This window comes from Hyposmocoma kahamanoa, unplaced genomic scaffold (genome assembly GCF_003589595.1).
Source record: "Hyposmocoma kahamanoa isolate Upper Pololo Valley unplaced genomic scaffold, ASM358959v1 78, whole genome shotgun sequence".
NCBI lineage: Eukaryota > Metazoa > Arthropoda > Insecta > Lepidoptera > Cosmopterigidae > Hyposmocoma > Hyposmocoma kahamanoa.
Window position 1 is genome coordinate 8,273,493 of NW_020653945.1, and position 20,343 is coordinate 8,293,835.

Below are 20,343 nucleotides of genomic sequence, written 5' to 3' on the forward strand. Positions count from 1 at the left end.
TCTCTCTCTCTCTCTCTCTCTCTCTCTCTCTCTCTCTCTCTCTCTCTCTCTCGACTGCTGAATCTATTCCACTATTACATTAATTAAAAGCTCCATAACTACACCAATTTTGCTTTCGTTTATAAATCTAACGATAGTCCTACGTTTTCAGTGTTGAACTTAACCTTGATCGACTTGCCGGGCCTGACGAAGGTGCCCATTGGCGACCAGCCAGCGGACATCGAGCAACAGATCAAGGCCATGATCTTCCAGTTCATCCGACGCGAGTCCTGCCTCATCCTAGCTGTGACGCCCGCTAACACCGACTTGGCGAACAGTGATGCCTTGAAACTTGCCAAAGAAGTTGACCCACAAGGTTGGTTTGTAGACACTTCTGTAAGTGCGTATGTGCTCGTTGAAAAACTTCTTACTTCATCGATCACAGTCCTTGGAGAGCATTTATTCATGGTTGTCAAATAAATAACTCACAATCCTAATTTAGTTTTTCAATTTTAGTTTCTAAATTACTACTTAGAATTTGGCAGCAAGGAATAAGTTTTTTAAATCGTAGTTTAATTAAGAACTGAATTAGAAAATGGTTTTAATAAGATATTGTCACGTTTCTGCTCATTATTGTAATTTGAACATTCTATTTTCGGTAAATTATGATTATGTCGTTATTCTAGCGGTATTGAAAATCGATAAAATATGTGAAAAATATGTATGTAATTAGCCACTTCCACGCGAGGAAGATAAAATACAATTCGCGATTTGTGACCTTGTTCATCGATTGAGCAGTAGTGGGCGTTATAAATTGACCTAGGCAATTATCTAATACCCAACGATGTAATTTAAACTTAAAACATACAATTTCAAAGAAATTCATATACATTTAAATTCTATTTGATTCAGAATGAATACCGCCACACGATCGTCACGTACGTCAGCCTATTACAGTCCAGTGTGCTGGACTTGCGCCTGTCCAAAAAAGGAGGAATCTCCACGCATACAAAAGAATGTCACTCCAATTAGGAGGGCATAATTCTGTAATAACAATAATCAAATTGTAATCAATAATAAACATCTATTTGAATTGGATAAAAATTAAGACCAGTATCCTACCTCCAGGTCTACGCACAATCGGCGTGATAACGAAGCTCGACTTGATGGACGAGGGTACTGACGCCCGCGATGTGCTGGAGAACAAGCTGCTGCCGTTGCGACGAGGGTACATCGGCGTTGTTAACCGCTCGCAGAAGGATATCGACGGTCGCAAGGACATCGCCGCTGCGCTCGCTGCTGAAAGGAAATTCTTTCTAAGGTACTGTAACAACAACTATTGTACTATCTTCCGATTGTGGCCGTTAAACCTATATTCTCCATTCGTTACCGGTGATTCGTGCAGTCTGCGATTCACCGGGCTAATCGACTACTCTTAATTTTCTTTCCCGAAGTGGCAGTTGTTAGGGATTGTTTAAAATGTTCCATTAAACAGTCGTTGCATGTTTTGTTTTGAATAAGATATTGTAAGTTTGGCATTTGTTAGCTGCGCGCCTTCTAATGGATCGAAGCAAAAATAAAAATGGCAGCGTTCTTTAGAAGTAGTAGAACTCCTTCTAAAAGAGTTCTTCCAGGGAAGTATAGCCAGCCACCTTACCTATTTCTGCTGACAAGCAATAATGTGAGCATTACTACTTTCCTGACTTGAAGGGCAAGGGAGCTGCTAGAATTACAGGGAAGGAGTAGCGCCCCTCTTTATGATGTAAAGCTCTGAGTGGCACTGCGATTGTTATGGACAGGCGTGGTGTTTATTCGTCCGGTAACTTGGAACAAAAAAAAAAGAAAAAATTGGGGGCCAAGATTCTCTCTAAATCGATTAGTCAAAAGTGTTAGCTACTTCTATTGATATTGTTTGGTTTTTCCCACAGTCACCCATCGTACAGACACATCGCTGACCGGCTGGGCACACCATATCTCCAGCGTGTGCTCAACCAACAACTGACCAATCACATTCGCGATACGTTGCCAGGCCTGCGCGACAAGCTGCAGAAGCAACTGCTTACCCTGGAGAAGGATGTCGACCAGTACAAACACTTTAGGCCTGACGATCCTTCCATCAAAACCAAGGCTATGTTGCAGTGAGTATTGATGTCACTATCGGCCACGATGAAAAATATAACGTGATGTATGTTGTAATTATTAATATGAATATAATAACTAACCAGCTCGACTGTCCGTACGTGAATTCTTTGATTCACATATGTAAAAAAAAATTGTAGTAGTGTAGTGTTTTTGTCCTCTCTGTCATTTTTATGTATGTACATGTACTAACATTAGTATTTAAGTGTAACTGTTACTAACACTAAATGGGTCCTTGTTACCTTAATAAACAAAATTTTTATTTCTTTATAATAATTAAAATATACCTGTGACCATGCTATACCGTAGCGTCGCTCTGCCAACTGAGCTACAGGTCGAGTCAACAGGTCGACGAAATTCGTCTATGTGTCTGTTTAGATAAATGTATCAACGTGGTAAAACATCATGAAATTTACATTAACTAAAATGACGGACAACTCGCATATTTAAGTCGAATTGTTGCTCGACATGTTTCGAACCAATTCGTGGTCCTTAATTATGAGATTTCGCGGCGGTGATACGACGGAAACTCGTTTGCTTCATTTTTATTAAACTCGTACGTCACGAGTAGTCAAGTTTTCAAGTTTGGTGTGTAAACAGGAAAACGACGAATGAGAAGACATTGGAACATGAAGCAAACGAATGACTTTTGCACGACGTGCTTAGTGTCTGCCTTATCGCTTCCGTTGTCACATTGTTTGCCTAAAAAAAATTAAGTCACTAAAATATAACATTTCAGAAATACAATTTGTATGACATAATTAGGGTATATTTGCAAGTTTCTATTTAGTACAGTATTTGTGTCTACATTTATTTACGTAAATAGCGGTAGGAAGTACAATTTAAAGTTATTTGAAATGCGGGCATCTATTACGACCTTATACCAAATTTCAAAACAGAAGGCGTAAAGAATAAGAAGAATATAGAGCTAATGGAATTTTGTTGTTACTAACATCATTCATTTAGTTTATGGCAATTTGTGATCTCGGTAGGATGATCCAGCAACTTCAGACGGACTTCGAACGTACAATCGAAGGCTCGGGCTCTGCACAGATCAACACCAACGAGTTGTCTGGAGGTGCCAAGATCAATCGGTTGTTCCATGAGCGATTTCCCTTCGAGATTGTTAAGATGGAATTCGACGAAAAGGAGCTGCGGAGGGAGATTGCCTTTGCTATTCGGAATATCCATGGTATTAGGGTAAGTGGACATCAGTATTAAGCATATATTGATTCTTAGAAACATTATTTAAATGTCTAAAAGGTAGATTTTTGTCGGAAATTGATTGTTGAATCTAATTTTTCTTATATAGGTGGGTCTATTCACTCCCGACATGGCGTTTGAGGCTATAGTAAAGAAACAAATCTCGCGACTGAAGGAGCCTTGCCTCAAGTGCGTCGATCTCGTCGTTCAGGAACTCTCCAACGTCGTGCGCTTCTGTACTGAACGAGTAAGTTTTAATTACAATAAGATACATATATGATCTGGCACTGGAACTGGATTTCGCCTGTACTTTAATGTTGTGTGATAGGATCCTTAGAGCATTGTAATAGCGTGCTATGTCAATGTTTACATAGCGTGCTATGTAATTCCACCAATACTTTGATATAGCACAAATCTATTTATTGAAAACTTGGATTATTAAGAATTACAACGGGCGGCCTTTCGCAATAGATAGGTAACCAACAATTGAAAAATAGTACTTTACGGTTACTGTATCAGCCCTGTTGTTCTGGTGGACATGGATGTCTTCCAAGAAAATTATGTGTTTTGATCTCTGAACACCTCAGGTTGAAGTAAGTTGACGTAAACGACAAGTCCCGTCACAAGTAAATAAATAAAAAGTGTACGATATAGACTTGAATGCTTATTTGTGGCCGATCCCTTGTGCAGCGAGTTGTCAACTGCAATTATGGCCATTTACGCGTACAATAGGTAGGGTGCTAAATTAACAAAAATGCTAGCCGGTGCAAAAACCGTACGTTTGTATGCAAACAAAAGAAACCTCATGTACACAACCATTTTTTTAAATATATTACGTGGTCACAGTGCTTCTAGTCGTAGAATAGCAAATTCATATTTTAAGTGTACAAAAACAAGTAAAATTGTAAAAAATATAAAATGTATTTGCTACCATGTGCATAATACACGCATACATACAATTACTAATTTGTTGTAATGTACCACTAGATGTCGCGCTACCCGCGCCTGCGTGAGGAGACGGAGCGCATCATCATGTCACACGTACGCTCGCGTGAACAGCAATGCAAGGAACAGCTCGTTCTGCTTATCGACTGTGAGCTCGCCTACATGAATACCAACCACGAGGATTTCATTGGATTTGCCAAGTAAGATACTTGGCAATACTACCGTGTTAAGCTTTCTGCTCATCAGGCGGCGCCTCTTGAAAATTATATTTTATTGAAAATCACGCAACGACGACTCGCACAAATCAATATGCATAAAATGTGGTGGAAAATTGCCATGTACAAATGTTAAAAAAAAAAAAGGATATGGATGCTGATGGGGATGCTGTTAAAACGTCCAGAGTTATAAAGAAACAAAAAGCACCTTCAACGTCAATACTGACGAAGAGATTCTTCGGAGATATCATCTTTCCAAGCAATCAATAAAACAAAGAAGTTTTCGTTTTCGAGTATTTTTAAGTAACATTTTTGATGTTATTTATCATTCTTTTTATATTTCAGTGCTCAGAACCAGTCGGAAAACGCAGTGAAATCAGGGCATCGAGCCGGGCTTGGAAACCAGGTCATCAGGAAAGGATACATGTGCATACACAATTTGGGCATTATGAAAGGTAATATATACACGTTCATTTTTAATTAGTAAAGAAAATTCAGTTGATAGTTCTTTGGGATGTATCAATATGATTAAACCAATGGGATTGTTTATTGTGAATTTAGTGCTACATTTCAAATTATATAAAATTATATGGTCAGTTTGTATATCTTACTGCATTCTCAAAGAATTCTTTCTTTTATTGATTTCATTCTTAAAAGGTTGATTTTATTTGTAGGTGGTTCTCGTGACTACTGGTTTGTGCTAACCTCTGAAAGCATCTCGTGGTACAAGGACGAGGAAGAACGTGAAAAGAAGTACATGCTGCCGCTGGATGGGCTCAAGCTGCGGGATCTTGAGCAAGGCTTCATGTCGCGCCGCCACATGTTCGCTCTCTTTAACCCTGATGGCAGGAATGTTTACAAGGTTCGTTCAACTCTAGATACAGGAGTGTACCATAGAATCATTGAAAATTTGCCATATAGAGACCGTCTGTTGTCTGTCCCTCACTATAATCAACTCGCGACGATGTGCCGAATAGAGGAAGATCTGAATTACATCACTTTTTTACATTTAAAAAATGTCGGAGCTGTGGTTTTACTTTACATCAAATGCTGGGATGATGGATACGTTTGAACACTGTAGAACTCCGTAAGTTGTCCTTCCACACGTCCTACTAAACGTAATTATTTGTTGAAGGTTCAAAATTATCAAGATATTTATTTTGTTTTATGATTGTCTGATAAATATCCCATGTATTTCCAATAATTATCAATGTTGAGTCACACTTTTGTCTCTTTAAATGACAAACAATTAGAAAATTAAATAAACACGAAGAAAAATCTTTAGGAAAACTATTTGGTTTGCGATTGTTTGTCACGTTTGGATTTGGATATATCTCAGATGCAAACACTTGACACGACAGTGCTAGCGGTAGCATTTTGTTTATCCAATTAATTTTATGAGTATCAAGATGATCAAGGAATATTTATCAACATAATTATAGCAATAATGATCACTTCGAATCCTGTATTTTTTACTAACAAATGTTATGAATGATAATTTTTTTAAATAAATGGTTATTATTATTAAACATACGTGAATTTTACATATCTAAAACAAAATAATCTTTCTGTTTATAGGACTACAAACAGCTAGAGTTATCGTGTGAGACACAAGACGACGTGGACTCGTGGAAGGCGTCGTTCCTTCGCGCCGGAGTCTACCCTGAAAAGACTTCTGAGGCAGCCAACGGAGATGAGGTACGTCATACGAACAGTACACAAATCGCACTCTGCTTGCTCTTACTTCCTAATTCTTATACCCCCTTTTTAATTCTATATATTTCTTTCTACATGTATCTTTACCGGCTTACAAGCGGTCCATGGCTTTACTAAAATATGTAATTGCGTTTATGAACATGCGTATCTGCATTTAAGTAATATAGTCATGTACTATATCAGTTTTATTTTATATAACATGTTATTTGTTATGCGATACAGAGTGAAGGATCTGAGGTTTGTCCTACGGCTTTACGAATCATTTACAACATGTAGTATTCATTTGTGTAATGTTGATTTAAACCAAGAGTGTTTCAAGAATGAATGACCTGGTTTTTACCCGTTTTTATTTTTGTGTAATTGTTTTGTGTTAAATATCTTTTTTATTAAACAAAAAATATAATTGGAAAGTATATTTACACAATATTATCTAAATTTATATTTTAGCATGAGGCATGTAGAGCTAATATGTAATAGTGAAGTGTGTGTAGAAGATTAAATTTTGATTGTTATTTCTTCTGTATGGTGGAAAAGGTTCTTCGACACAATTATGTTAGTTTCACTATGTAATTCATTATTATGAATTTTGTTCTCATTTGTAAACATTTCACATTCACGATATGATATAACTATCATTTATTGATAAGCTATACTTTGCTAAAGAGGTTTATGATCGTCAGATTCGTAGATATGAAATGAAATGTTTAGGTCTGCCATGCAAGCAAGGTACCATTTATTTTTCTATATTCCTAATCTAGTTTGTTTTAGCATGTTTATGTTTTTATTTTTTAGTTATTTCCGCCTACCCCAGGCTTGGGTCAGAAGAAAGTAAGTAGATTATATCTTCATAGCTTTGTTTGAAAGATTTTGGATTTTAGTACAGAGGTGAACTGCGGCATTTTTAGTGTTCGTCCGTCATTGATTTTTAGTTGCATGTCATTGTTTTCACGAGCTACGAATTCATTGTGAGCATTGGTGTACAAAGGAGTTTTCAGCTTAGGGCCCGATACATTTGGTTTTGGTTGTATCACTCGATTTTCCATTAATAGCACGATTCTGTATGTTGTTGAAGTTGTTGGTGTCTACTTTTGGTGAGTATCATAGTTTTTAACAGTGCAACACATCTTTTTATCAATAGACTTTTATGAATTCCTTATCTAATAACGTTCATACTAATATTTTCTCTAATAATTTAACTGCATTTAACTTATCCACTCATTTACGCTCCAGATTAGCTTGCAATTAGACGAAGGCATGAGTTCTTTCAGCAAGGAGTCTTTTATGCTAATGTAGAGCATGCTTCATTGAACCCTGTGAATAATGTAGGGCGCAACTTGCAATCCTGTACAAAAAGCGACATGAACATAAACTGCTTGTTTTATCAACATCGCAAGACAAACGAACAATACTTTAGATGACACCAAACTTTAGATGCCTTTAATTTTTATTTTAATTAAAAAGTTGTTTTTTTTTACAGAACTCCGAAAGTGCCGGCACAAGCAGCATGGATCCTCAGCTGGAAAGGCAGGTGGAAACCATCCGCAACCTTGTCGATTCATACATGCGCATCGTGACCAAGACGACACGGGATTTGGTACCTAAGACTATTATGATGCTGATCATCAACAACGCCAAAGATTTCATTAACGGGGAACTCCTTGCACATCTCTATGCTTCTGGTGATCAGGTACGCTTCCTGTGTAAATATCTAGGTTAATTTGTAAAATTCAAATGATATTTGATTACAGCGCGACGCGACGGTCTTCACGTACCAAATTAATAACATGAAAGATTTTTTTTATATTTCTTCTTTACTACTGACTTCTAATAATAATAGTTATTAAAAGTCAGTAGTAAAGAAGAAATATAAAAAAAAAATGTAAAAAAAATATAAAAAGAAAGATATTTTCTCAATACAAAGAAATATACACTTATTCTATAATAGACTAACAATTTCAAATGTTGTATCCCTTGTGAGAGACTGAAGACCATACTAGGCAATTAAACGTATATTACAGCTCACCAGGCCCTCTCCCTTTGAGAGAAGTCTTAAGTAAAGTCTGAATAGTTAGCGATTATAGAAAAAAATTCTTTGTAGTGTGAAATGGTGAACGTTGCGCCTCAGTTGTCAAGATTCTTGTATGTTAAGTTTTTTTTTGTAATTGTGCAATAAATCACTGACCGGTTGCTACATAACGTTCATTCAATTACAGTCTCAAATGATGGAGGAATCCCCCGAGGAAGCGCAGAAGCGTGAGGAGATGTTGCGTATGTACCACGCGTGCAAAGAGGCGCTGCATATAATCGGCGACGTGTCGATGGCGACCGTGAGCACGCCGGTGCCGCCGCCCGTCAAGAACGACTGGCTGGAGAGCCGCCTCGATTCCAACCCGCGCCTCAGCCCGCCCTCACCCGGGGGCCCGCGCCGCGCTGTGCCTGCGCAGCAAGGTAGGTGATCACATCGACTCAACTCAATTATCTCCACTAAGTAGTCAACACATCCGAACGAACTTTACTTTTAAATCAACAATCTGTATTTTTCAAGAACTAAACTTCGTTGTCATTTAATTTTTAATTTTTAGCCATTACTGCCCCACTGCAGGGCAAAGGCCTCCCCGCCCTTTTTCCACTTTTCGCGATTTAACGCCGCTACAGGCCAAGACCTCATACGCGTCCAATTCATCACGCCATCTCGTTCTGGGTTCTATCACGGCTTCGTCTTGCGTTTGGTGGGATCCACTCCGTAGTGGTCTTTGCCCACAGCTCGTTTGACATGCGGCAGACGTGTCCAGCCCAGTTCCATTTTAAGCTCGTGGCTTCGTTGTCATTTAGAAAGCATTTTTTTATTTAGTAGACATCTACACGCTGATGATGGTGACGAACTTACAAAACAATCATGATTGTGACGACATTGGTAGTCTAACGATTTACATTGTGGGCGCAGAATGCGGATTTCTGCTTAGAAATTAGTCCTACCGGGATGGAAGTCCCGGTGGGACTAATTTCGGAAATGAACTTTCTAAATTGTTTCTGATCTGGGTGTCCTGGGAAGTGCTCCAGAGCGAATTCCGTTGCTCTGGTACAGAATTATCTAGTTTGAGTCCAGGAAACGGTGTGGTAGCCTGGCACATATATTATTACAGGCTCTATGGGCCAAAGAGGCGCTCCGCCGCCGCCTGCTGGAACTGGCCGGCCGGCACCGCCGCTGCCGTCACGACCTGGTGGCGCTGCGCCACCCCCACCCGCGGGCCGTCCTACCCCTGGCGGAGGACTCCCTGCGCCGCTCATACCCACGTAAGTACCATTTAGCTATAATAGGCAAAACACTTTTACTTTGAAAGGTAAAACTAGTTGACTGAAGCTGAATTCTTATGTGATCCAGATCTGTATCAAAATGACTATGATACGCTGTACATTTGTAGTCACTAGCAAAAAGAACATTCTGTTAAATTTCTCAAGGTTAAAAAACTGAAGTTCAATGCCTCGGAAACAGTTTTGTTTATACACGGATCTGAGTACTTTGAATAAATATTTCAAAGTGCTATCAGAGAAGTCGAGTTGGTTTTATGTGTGTGTCCAAGATGGCCGAACTTGCGACTTAACTCCGTTGTGCTAAAGCTTCGCTTGACAGTTAAGCATTTGTGTGGGTGATGTAACAGCCATAATTTGCATACGATATCGAATTAACTATTTATTACATATGCCTCTTATATATTTAATATATATATATGTATAGAGTATTTGCTACTATTCATTTACAGGTTAACAATATTTGTATAAAGGTTTTGGCATAATACTCCTGTACCTGCTTGTGCTGATAAATGTTACTGGGGATTTGTTGAAGTCTACTTTTTTCTATTACTGTTCATTTTGTATTGTAATCCAATAGTTCAATGGTATAGACGTGCAGATATCGTCTGTGTTTTGTAGAAAGGGCGAAAGTGGCATTTTTTTTTAATTCAGGGGAGTTTGTTTTAGTTTTTCACGGCTATTAAAAAATATTTACGTTCTGTTTGAACTTCAATTTATAAAATTACAAACTTAAATTAAAACCAAAACTAAATTTTAAAACAGGACGTAAATATTTTAAAACAGTCGTTAAAACCTAAAACATGCTTCCCTAAAAACTTATCGAAATGACGCTTTCGTCCTTTCTACAAAACACCGATGATATGTGAGTTCTTTAGTACTAATATATCCAAATACCATATACAAGAGGACTTTTCGGTTTGTATATGTAGAGTGTTCGTTTTGGTTTTACTTAATTTTGGCTTGTGGTCCTAGTAATGAACAACAATGGCAAAAAAAAAATTTTTTTTGTTATAATAGTTCTATCATTTATTGCGTTATGTAATAACTTTACATTATCCTATATAAGCTCCGTAAGGGCACTGCAACCTACGTTACTAAGTGCATTATCTATTTTCGTTATAAATTATCATTATCATGCTCGTAAGGTAGTTCTAACTTTGTGAAAGTAGGCTAAAAGATATTTGTGTGCTCCAAGAGCGAAAGCATTTTTCCTTCTCATGACTAGAAAAATATTTAGAAACTACCACTGACGTGAGACATTGTTTATAATATATAGATTTTAAGACTTTCGTGATTATTCACTAAATGATTATCACTAGTATCGGGTTTCTTACCACGGTATGACTTTTTTTTGACGTACAGAGACTACCAGTTTTTCTGCCCTATGTACAAGGGGTGACAGATAAAATAGCCAGGTCGCTAAGGAAGTTTTCCATAAAAACTATTTTCACCCCCTTAACCAAAATGGGAAAAATGTTACGTTCACCAAAAGACCACCTTCCTTTACAAACACCGGGTGTCTATAAAGTGAACTGCAGTTGTGGGAGCTCGTATATCGGTCAGACTAAACGAACAATTGTCGATCGTATGAAGGAACACATCCGAGCAGTAAAAAACAATGATGCACAGAAGTCGGCTATAGCACAACATCTCACACAGACTGACACTAACCACTGGATCGAGTTGCATAGCCCCCAGGTACTCTCGACAGAACGTCACTACATACCACGGTTGGTACGAGAAGCCATCGAGATCACGAAGTACAAAACATTTAACCGTGATGATGGTTTTAAACTGTCCAGTGCATGGAATCCGGTCCTTAGTGCGTGCAGTAATAAAAACAAAAACACCTCGAGTTCAGTTTCGCGTGTGGATACAGTGAGTGTGGTTTGTGTGAAAAAAGTGAGTGACAATGGTAACGCCACAACAAATCGCGATGAAGGTAGTCGTCGACAGCGCAAGAGGGTAGACAGATATGTCTGCTCATAAAGCTGTCATCTGCCGCCGTCCAGTCAACCCGTGACCATGGAGCGTGCAACCGTTCCGAAATATCGGGAAAATAAAAAGAAGTCATACCGTGGTAAGAAACCCGATACTAGTGATAATCATTTATTGTTTATAATTCTGAAAAATTGTAAGCAATAAGACAATTAAAAAATACCTTAAATCGTTTGTCTTTATGTTCTTTATACAGTGACGATAAACAATATTACAATAACGCTAAAGTATTCCTTAGTAAATTTTTATTTAATATCCATTATTATTTCACTTCTCAGTAGAAATGAAAAGCAGTGTTATACTGTATTGTAAAATGCATTTATCACTCGAACTATAACTGCCTTCGCGGTGCTCGTGGGGTTAAATAAGCGGCGCTAATTACTATTAAGTGTTATGTGGTTCGTTTTACGCTCCTGTTGCAATCTGTTATTAAATTCACAAAAATAATTTTTAGAATTTCATAGTTTTTTTTCCAAGTTTTCCCTGAATATAAATTTTTTTTTGTTGAAGGTCAATACTATCATCATGCATATTTTAACCCAGCCGAAATTAGGTGAAATGAAAACAGAACAGCCTGTAGAATGTGTAACGTCCTTTTATCTTATACTTGTTGAAGCAAGATTATTTGGATGGTTTATGTAGACTGCGTTCTACAGAGAAAAGATCTGGCATAAAAAATGACAAAAAACGTGATATTTTAATCTGCTTCACATTGTCACAAGCAAAAGGATAACAATTTATGAAATGTAAAAAAATCAAATGCATAATTTTTTTATTTGTAATTTCAAACTATTTACTACTTTATTAGTAGGAATGCTTTATAACTTCCACTTACAAAAATAATGTATTATGAAATTGGCACAAGCAGGGCTGATAGCTGAGTGTGTGGTTATTTTCGCAGGCGGCGCTAAGCGTGCGGCTCGGCGCGCTAACTAACTAACCTAAGTTACGTACGAACTAAGGTACTAACGACCTGTTAACTTAGTACAGTTGACCTCCACAATTGCTATTTAACACTCAGTATTTCACCGTGGGTCCTTGCCTCCTAACCGTCCTATCATTTCGTAGTGAATAAAATGTTCATCACTTTATAACTTGTTCATAGCGAACTAATAATTAGAATTTTGTAGATGTGTAGGCAGTAGTTTTTATTGACCAGGCGAATCCTTAAGACGCTTAGGTGTAACGGTAGAATTTAACTTTAAACTCTGTTCAAGTTTTTCACTAAATTATTTGGCCTGTTTAACGTAACAAATGATGGAGGGCGAATCTCGATTGTAGTAAGTTAACAAAAGTAGACAAGTTTATAAATAATTATACATATGTTATATACAATATTATTAGTTATGTAAATTATCAATACTTATGATACGTCTTAAAAAAAAATTGTTGCTTCCAAAAATTAAATTTAATAGTAAAATTTATTATGTACTCGTAGAATACAAAACAAATATTTTGCTTAAATATTCTCCTGCGGGTAGCTTTCTTTGTACGAAATGTTATAGCTAATACGTAGGCTATATTATCATTAAGTTTTAATTACATTTCAAATCTTTACACTTGATTTAGATGACGTACTTTTGTAAAAACGTATACCTATAGAAGGTTGTGGACTCGTCGAATTCTTATGCTCCACTTTACAGTTGCCTGCAGTGAGAAGTGACGTTTATATAAAACAATAAATAATCCAGATAGGTGTCTATGCAAATTCTAGTTATACATTTCTATCTTATCGGTGCGAAGTAGCCAGCAGTATGAAGGCGATGAGCTCTTTATTTTTTTAACATAACAGCTATATTTTGTGACGTTGTGTTTTAACAAAGGGATCAAAAATAATCGATCATAGTTACAGGAGAGCACTGCATGTTTAGTTTACACTAATTTGTGTGTGGTCTTCAACTGTTTACAACGTGTTTGTTGTAGGCAATATATAATATGTCGTAGCTAAGGTCACGAACAGAGTGTAATTCGATTTAGCGCTCTCATAATTAATAAAGACGAATAAAAGAAATATTGTTTGATAGTTACAATAAGCGTTTCAAATTTCTTCTATCTTTGCGCCTTGAACTGGTTGACCCTGCCATAGCCTTATCTACGACATTGATTATATCACTCTTCTTTTCTCATTGAATATTTAGGGCTGCACAGATAATAGATATTTCACAATATTGTTGTGTTAAGTTCTTTATTTTAGTGGCATATAATATTGTATTCACAGTTCCACTGTAAGAATATAGTCGTGATTTCTTCGTTGTTGTTAATTATAAATTATGGCAGTTACATTGCTCTACAATGTCTTACAGAGAAACTGTGAGAGCTTTTGGAGTTGTTTCATTTTTTAAATAGTTTTACTGGCATTCCCTTGTGCTAGATAAAACTGGAATGATTATTATGTTAAATAGTACTTGCTATTACAAAAAAATGTATTCTGGATGAATTCTCACAAAATTACGAAATTTTTCCTCACATAGGTTTTTACCTATGTCTCGTTTGTAACGTAATTTGTAAACAAAAATATTAGGCGTCCTGGCGGCGGAAGCGCGGCGGGCGCGGCAGTGGGTGCCGTGAACCAGCTGCCACCACACATGCGGCAGCAGATCAACCAGGCTGTCGGCCAGGCCGTCACCAACGCCGCCATCAACGAGCTCAGCTCTGCATTCGCCAGATTCAAGTAAACATACTATTTGTCGACTCACGCGATATTTGTTAACACTACTTACGGCGATTTTGTGCTTAAGTGTATGGATGGTTTTATACTATTCGACGATAAAGGTCAATAACTTTTTATACATTCCACTAACGTAACGAGTACATTAATAAATGTATGTCCCATCTTAAAAATATCCAGAGAATATCATAGGATCAGAAAGCAATTGAACCATCCCTACACGCCTATTTTAATATGATATTTCTAAACGGGATGTCTCTAGCGTATTCGTTACGCTTTTTTTATGAGGGTTTATAAAGTTCGGTACCTATTTTTAAATCCTGTAGTTGATGACAGTTGTGTATTGGCCAGTTATACATTTTTTAAATGTTGGTCATTTGGGATTCTCTAAAATATTTGATATTATTATACATCATTCCTTCTTTGATCTTTTGCGTTGTTTTTCGGATATGCTGTTTCAATGGAACTAGTTCTATACCTGAATATAATAATGTTAAAGATATATTTGAATCTCAAAAATATAGATGCTAGTTTATCTTTGTTACTGTGTCGAAATGTAGGTGTGAAACTAACAGTTTCGTGTTTGCAAGCTTTGTAACACAAAAGCAATACTCGGACTGTGTATCTTGGTGTACCTAGGCTAACATTGTTTTGCTGTCATTCGATTTGAAGCTTTAGGCAGTATAAATTTAAAGTCGGTTCTTTTTAAACAGTTGATCGAATGACGGTGATTACCTTTATACGACCGGACATATCGCAATATCTTGACTTATTGGATTTGTCCGTTGAGTAATCTATAGTGTGAGTGTGCCTAATAAAAATACGTACTTAGTGATTTGTTGGAGCACAGCTTGTGATAATCAATGTTACCGTAGTGTAATATATCAATTGTCAACGTTTAATTGTTTTTGATTGTTGCTTAAAGCCGTTATATTTCAGCAATAGGCGGCTCGCTCAAAAAGCGAATAAAATACAGGAGCCAATGGTTTGAAGATCACACACACACATGTCATATAAAGCAGGTGCGACTATGGTCAAATATTTCTCTATTCTATTTAAAGCTATAAAGGAGGTAAAGTTATTTTTGGTATTTGTTAGAAAATGAAATATTTCGTATGGAATTCAGTATTAAATTTCAACTAAAATTATAGTTCAGAGTGCTTTAATTATAATGAAATATTAACCCAACTGTATGGGTTATGTATTTATTACTGTAACTACTATGGGAATATGTAAAATTACGGTTATGTTATGTAAATGTTGAATTGAGTGGCTTAAGATAGGTGTACATTGAATTATGTAGTTCTGTTTCGGCGGTTGGCACACCAGGCTCCGGGCCGTAGCGGCGGAGACCAAACAAGCATATCACGTTGTTTTAATGCTAGTTATACGTACACGTAATTGTAAAGCGATAAAGTTGTTCTGTTGATGTTTCTGCACTTGGACACTATGTCGCGTAGACCTAGATGCGTAGCCAGCAGTGTTTGCAACATGTTTTCACGTCAGTGTCTAGGTGTTCCGTAGCTTAGAAACTGGAAAGCGCTCGGGCTTGGCCCACATTCATCTCTGTAGGACGCAGCGGATCTTAATGTTAATGCATTTACTCACACATACCTTAATGTACCCCAGCTTACTTGGTATTGTATATTTACAAATAATCCAGTGTAATCTGTTTTAGCCGAATAATCATGTGACAGACGATTAAATATTTAACATGGTAGGAAATAAAAGTTGTATGTAAAATATTATTGTACTTATATTAATAATGGCTAAGACCAAAGCAGTTGTCTCTTATATTGTTGCTGTTAGCAATACCTTTGGTCAATTATTAGATCGATCGTTTCATAGACGGTGATACATAATGGATTCGTTATTAAAAATTTGAAATTTATGAACATTTGCATCTTTGGAATCATAATTATGTAGTGGCATGATCGCCGTACATACATTCATTCATTATGTGCTGACAGATGTGTGACTTAGAACAGTTTTTGTTCGATATTAATGAATTATTTAGTATTTTTTAAGAAGTGAGGTTTCATACTGATGCCCAAACGATCTATATGCGTGTGGCGTGAAACTGACAGCCAAGCATCAGTGAACCGAGTTCCTACAACAATTGTAACGCAGTAGCTGTCTCATTACTCTATCCATATTAGCGGAGTATAAAACGGACGTAATCAAATATTCATCTAACGTTTTTCTCTCTCTTCTCTTGTTAATAGCGTTAGTACCATCGAAAAAAAAAAAGGTATAGACAGTGGTTGTTGGATTTGATATAGTTTATGAATATTGTTAATCTTATGCTGTATAAATAGAGTAATTAAATGCTATATGTGTATTGAGGACGTTTAATTTATTCCAGTAGAATTTGCGAATAAACCATTGGCTTTGTATCCTACTAACTGTTTGGATATACATATACTACAGGAGTTTTAGGTAAGCTGAATTTAAATTATAGTAGAAAATATATTTCAATAAGAAACGTAGCCTTTTTTATCTTGTTTTACTTAACATGTAACCTTGTATATTATTATATAGTATATTATTTTATGTAACCTTGGAATTAACAGTTCTTATTGAAATAATGGTCAGTGCCTGCGTACAAGACGGGTTGGATCGTATTGGTTGCTGCATGAACATAGCAAAATATAGCTGAATAAATTTGTGGACTGAGAAACGCAGAAGTTATATTTCTAGTTAGAATTTTAAGTAGCCAGCAGCATGCCTTATTTTAGCTTGCGAACTCTTAACGAAGAGTGTACAATCAATTGTTGTATTTCTGATAAACATGCAAATGAAGGGGTCCAGGAGAAAGTCTGTTAAGTCTCATATAAATTTGTAAAAATACTATTTCTTTTACAATGTTTTAAAGTACAAAAATATATAATATTTAAAAATCATTGTTACCTAACAGAGTATTCTTCTTTACCCTTTATATGTAATTTTAAGGTAGGCGATACGTATTTAGATCTTCAGAGGGGCTGTAGTGACGTATAGTAATTGGTAGTATAATAATTGTATTCTATACTCACTAGCTTTAGCTTTGTCATGTTAAGTTACTCTTTCTCCACTCTCTGTCTACTATTCTACTTGTCCACTTAACAGTCGTGATTGACTTTTCTGTTAAGTTGTCAATATTTTGTAAATAATTCACTACATGTTTGCGTTCACTGTAAATAGCGGCGTTATTATTGCTTAAGTTAAGAATCTAACAGTGATCTTTGTCTGTCCAGCCGACCCTCCAACGTCCCTCCGAAGTTACCCGAGCGACCACAGAACGGACGGCCATTTTGAACGCCTCTTCGCCGCCATTTTGTGATAAACTGCACTGTAAATATTTTCGTTTATCTGTACCTAACTAGCTTATTTTCGCCGCATATGCGTTTGGTCCTATATAAATAATTATTCTTGATCAAAATTTTAAATTAGGGTATATTTATGGTTCGTAATTTTTCAGTGACATGCCATGAATGTGATGTAGGTAGAATGGATAATGTTTACGAAAACAATATAAATAAATTGTTGATATTTTTTTAACTTAATAAAATTACAATGTTAAAATTGTAAGGTACGTATATATCAATATACAAATGATGTAATGTGTTTAAAAACCTTGTAAAGCTGCTATCTTATAATTTTGCATTCCCACGCTGCGATTTATGTAGACGTTTAATAAAAGTATGTTGTGAAACGACAATGTTACTAATTCTTATGACAATATCTGATGAAATTAATTTGTTGTATCTGTTATTTAATGGATAAAAAAATATAAAAATGTAGGTCCAGATGGTGTCACTATTTCGATGTCTAGCAATGTTTAATATGTACTTCAGTGAATATTTACGAAGTACGGTATTAGGAGTAGCAATTTTTGAATGAGTTAGTCATTTTCGACTGGTACATTAATAGTTTGTTGGAATGGTGTGTTTGGGATAGACTGATTCAGAAAGAGTCTTTTTCAGATAAAAGATTCTAAATGATCCATTGTGTTACTGTGGCATTTAGTATTATTGTCTGGCGTCCGAACAAGGAGCGAACAACTGATTGCAACGAGATTATAGGTGTTAATTTAGAATGTACTTTGAATACATCGACTAGAATTAGTTATTCACAAATGTGTTTAGTTTATGAGTACAGGGGTTACTGCCAATATACAAATAAGTGTTATATTTATATGATCAGTTTGTTCTTATCAAATATTCTTAATTACTATTCACTGGCTTTACATTTATGTATCAAGTACTTATGATAATTTTATTAAATAGACTTTTATTCAATGAATTTTTAAATTTTCTTTTTCGGAAAATTAGTGAACAATTATTTATTCTGACTTATCATACATTCCCTTTGCCTATCTTGTTCGCACGTCAGAAATTATGTGTATATAGATGTAAAAACCATGTAATATGGACCTGTTTATACTTTGCGTATTGTTGTATGCAATTGTAATAAATGTGTATATATATAATATTTGTGTTTCGCTTTACCTACTCCATTTACGCAATAAATAAATTTTGTCGTACCGGCAAAAATTTTATGAACATTATTACTATGAGTAACTACGTGAAAGGGTTGTTAATAGTAGTAAATGGCGTAAGTTTAGTAATAAAACTCATCTCTACAGTACTTACGCGACTTTAGCAAGTAAATAAATTACTGCTTTTATATCTAAAGTGCCCTTTACGAAACAAGATAAAGGAGGGAGATGTAGAATTATGATCTAATGTATGATTCAATGTTATGAAATAGAAGTAATTATTCTAAAATACTCTCTCAGCATAACTACACACACAATTTAAATACTTATATATTATGCGGATGCAGAATAATTATACCATAACAAATAGTTTCCCAAAGTGGTTCCCTACCGCCGTTTGGTAGGGGCCCTCGGAAGCAATTGAGGGCGTTGATACTGTCCAAGGGTTGATACAAGTATTTGAAAAAAAAAGTGAATTATCTATATACACTACACTACATACATTTTTTTATGTGATTTTTTTGTGTTAATATAAAAAAATACGTGTTTTCAATTATTTTTGTGGTGTTGGGCGTAGAAATTTTTTTATCTTGCCTAAGTGGGCGGTGAGCCAAAAAGCTTGGGAACCTATGCTACATCATATGAAGAATAAATTGGTCTTTGTTTGAAAAAGCCCTGGTAGTATAATGATTTGATCTACTGCCTCTCAAGCAGAGGCCGCGGGTTCGAATCCGGGCTTGTACCTCTTGAGTTCCTCCGAATTTATGTAAATTTGAAATTTACCATGAGCTTTTCGGTAAAGGAAAACTCCGTGATGAAACCTACACGTCCCACACCTCTCGGAAAATGTATGAAGTCACCAATCCGCATAGGGCAAGCGTCGCGGACTATGGCCTAAACCTTCGCCTGAGAGGAGACCCTTGTCCAGCAATGGGACGTATAAATGAGTCGACGATGATGATTATGTTTGAAATGATTTCATAAATTAAGGTGTTACTTTGCCAAAATCCATATTAATAAAAATGAAAGTAAATTAATTTGCTACTCCGCGAACCCAGTGTTTGTTAAATCGTGCAAAATAGTTGCGCTTGAGTTGAATTTTTTTTCATGCAGTTAATTTTCCCACCCAAGTGCATCTACAGTCACAAACACCATTACCAAAAATATACTCGACAAGTGTTTCGCCTCTACGAGCGCTTATTAAATACAAGCGTATTTTGCACGATTTAATCTTCACTAGGTTCTGAGAGCAGCCAATTAATTTACTTCCATTTTAATTGAAATAATTTACTATGGTCTCGCGTTTCGTGATGGACATTGCCCCGTGATAGTCGGTACTATAAAAAGACTTATTAATTAAGAACAGTCAAAGTGGTCACTAAGCAATAAAAAACCATTGTAAATAAACAGTAAAAAAGTGAACACAATCACCATCTGAGTGGACAATTAAATTTTCGTGAGTGGAGTTAATTTCTATCGCCACGCCGGACTGGTGGTCGCTAATAGTCATATCGCATGACGGCCATCGTGTTTAACTACGTGAAAACGTTTCCGAAAACAAGCAGCTTTTTCATAACTAATTAGGTTCTTTGAATGAATGTCTAGGTGCCTAATTTTAAGGTAAGTTACGATGTGGTATTTACGTGCTAATTCGTGATTTGCCTAATTGCTTGCTTGCTTCACAATTT

General features: G+C 36.2%; 1 protein-coding gene across 8 annotated transcripts in view; it reads left to right on the forward strand.

Annotated features, from left to right (window-relative positions):
- Positions 1 to 18,538, forward strand: part of LOC113233335 (dynamin) — a 36,837-nt gene extending 18,299 nt beyond the window's left edge. Inside the window, exons 4-19 of one of the 8 annotated variants that reach the window (XM_026468433.1) lie at positions 152 to 355; positions 1,108 to 1,300; positions 1,908 to 2,117; positions 3,111 to 3,318; positions 3,431 to 3,568; positions 4,309 to 4,466; positions 4,827 to 4,936; positions 5,156 to 5,343; positions 6,060 to 6,179; positions 6,420 to 6,434; positions 6,906 to 6,923; positions 7,675 to 7,884; positions 8,411 to 8,645; positions 9,341 to 9,491; positions 14,029 to 14,178; positions 17,412 to 18,536. In XM_026468433.1, coding sequence (XP_026324218.1) covers positions 152 to 355; positions 1,108 to 1,300; positions 1,908 to 2,117; positions 3,111 to 3,318; positions 3,431 to 3,568; positions 4,309 to 4,466; positions 4,827 to 4,936; positions 5,156 to 5,343; positions 6,060 to 6,179; positions 6,420 to 6,434; positions 6,906 to 6,923; positions 7,675 to 7,884; positions 8,411 to 8,645; positions 9,341 to 9,491; positions 14,029 to 14,178; positions 17,412 to 17,472 — 2,369 coding nt within the window. In that variant the 3' untranslated portion in view covers positions 17,473 to 18,536. Of the gene's footprint in view, positions 1 to 151; positions 356 to 1,107; positions 1,301 to 1,907; positions 2,118 to 3,110; positions 3,319 to 3,430; positions 3,569 to 4,308; positions 4,467 to 4,826; positions 4,937 to 5,155; positions 5,344 to 6,059; positions 6,180 to 6,419; positions 6,435 to 6,905; positions 6,924 to 6,989; positions 7,026 to 7,674; positions 7,885 to 8,410; positions 8,646 to 9,340; positions 9,492 to 12,408; positions 12,890 to 14,028; positions 14,179 to 17,411 lie in introns of those variants that run through there. The other 7 variants (XR_003310687.1, XR_003310688.1, XM_026468434.1 and 4 more) reach the window with 7 other exon arrangements.
- Positions 18,539 to 20,343: the final 1,805 nt, after the last annotated feature.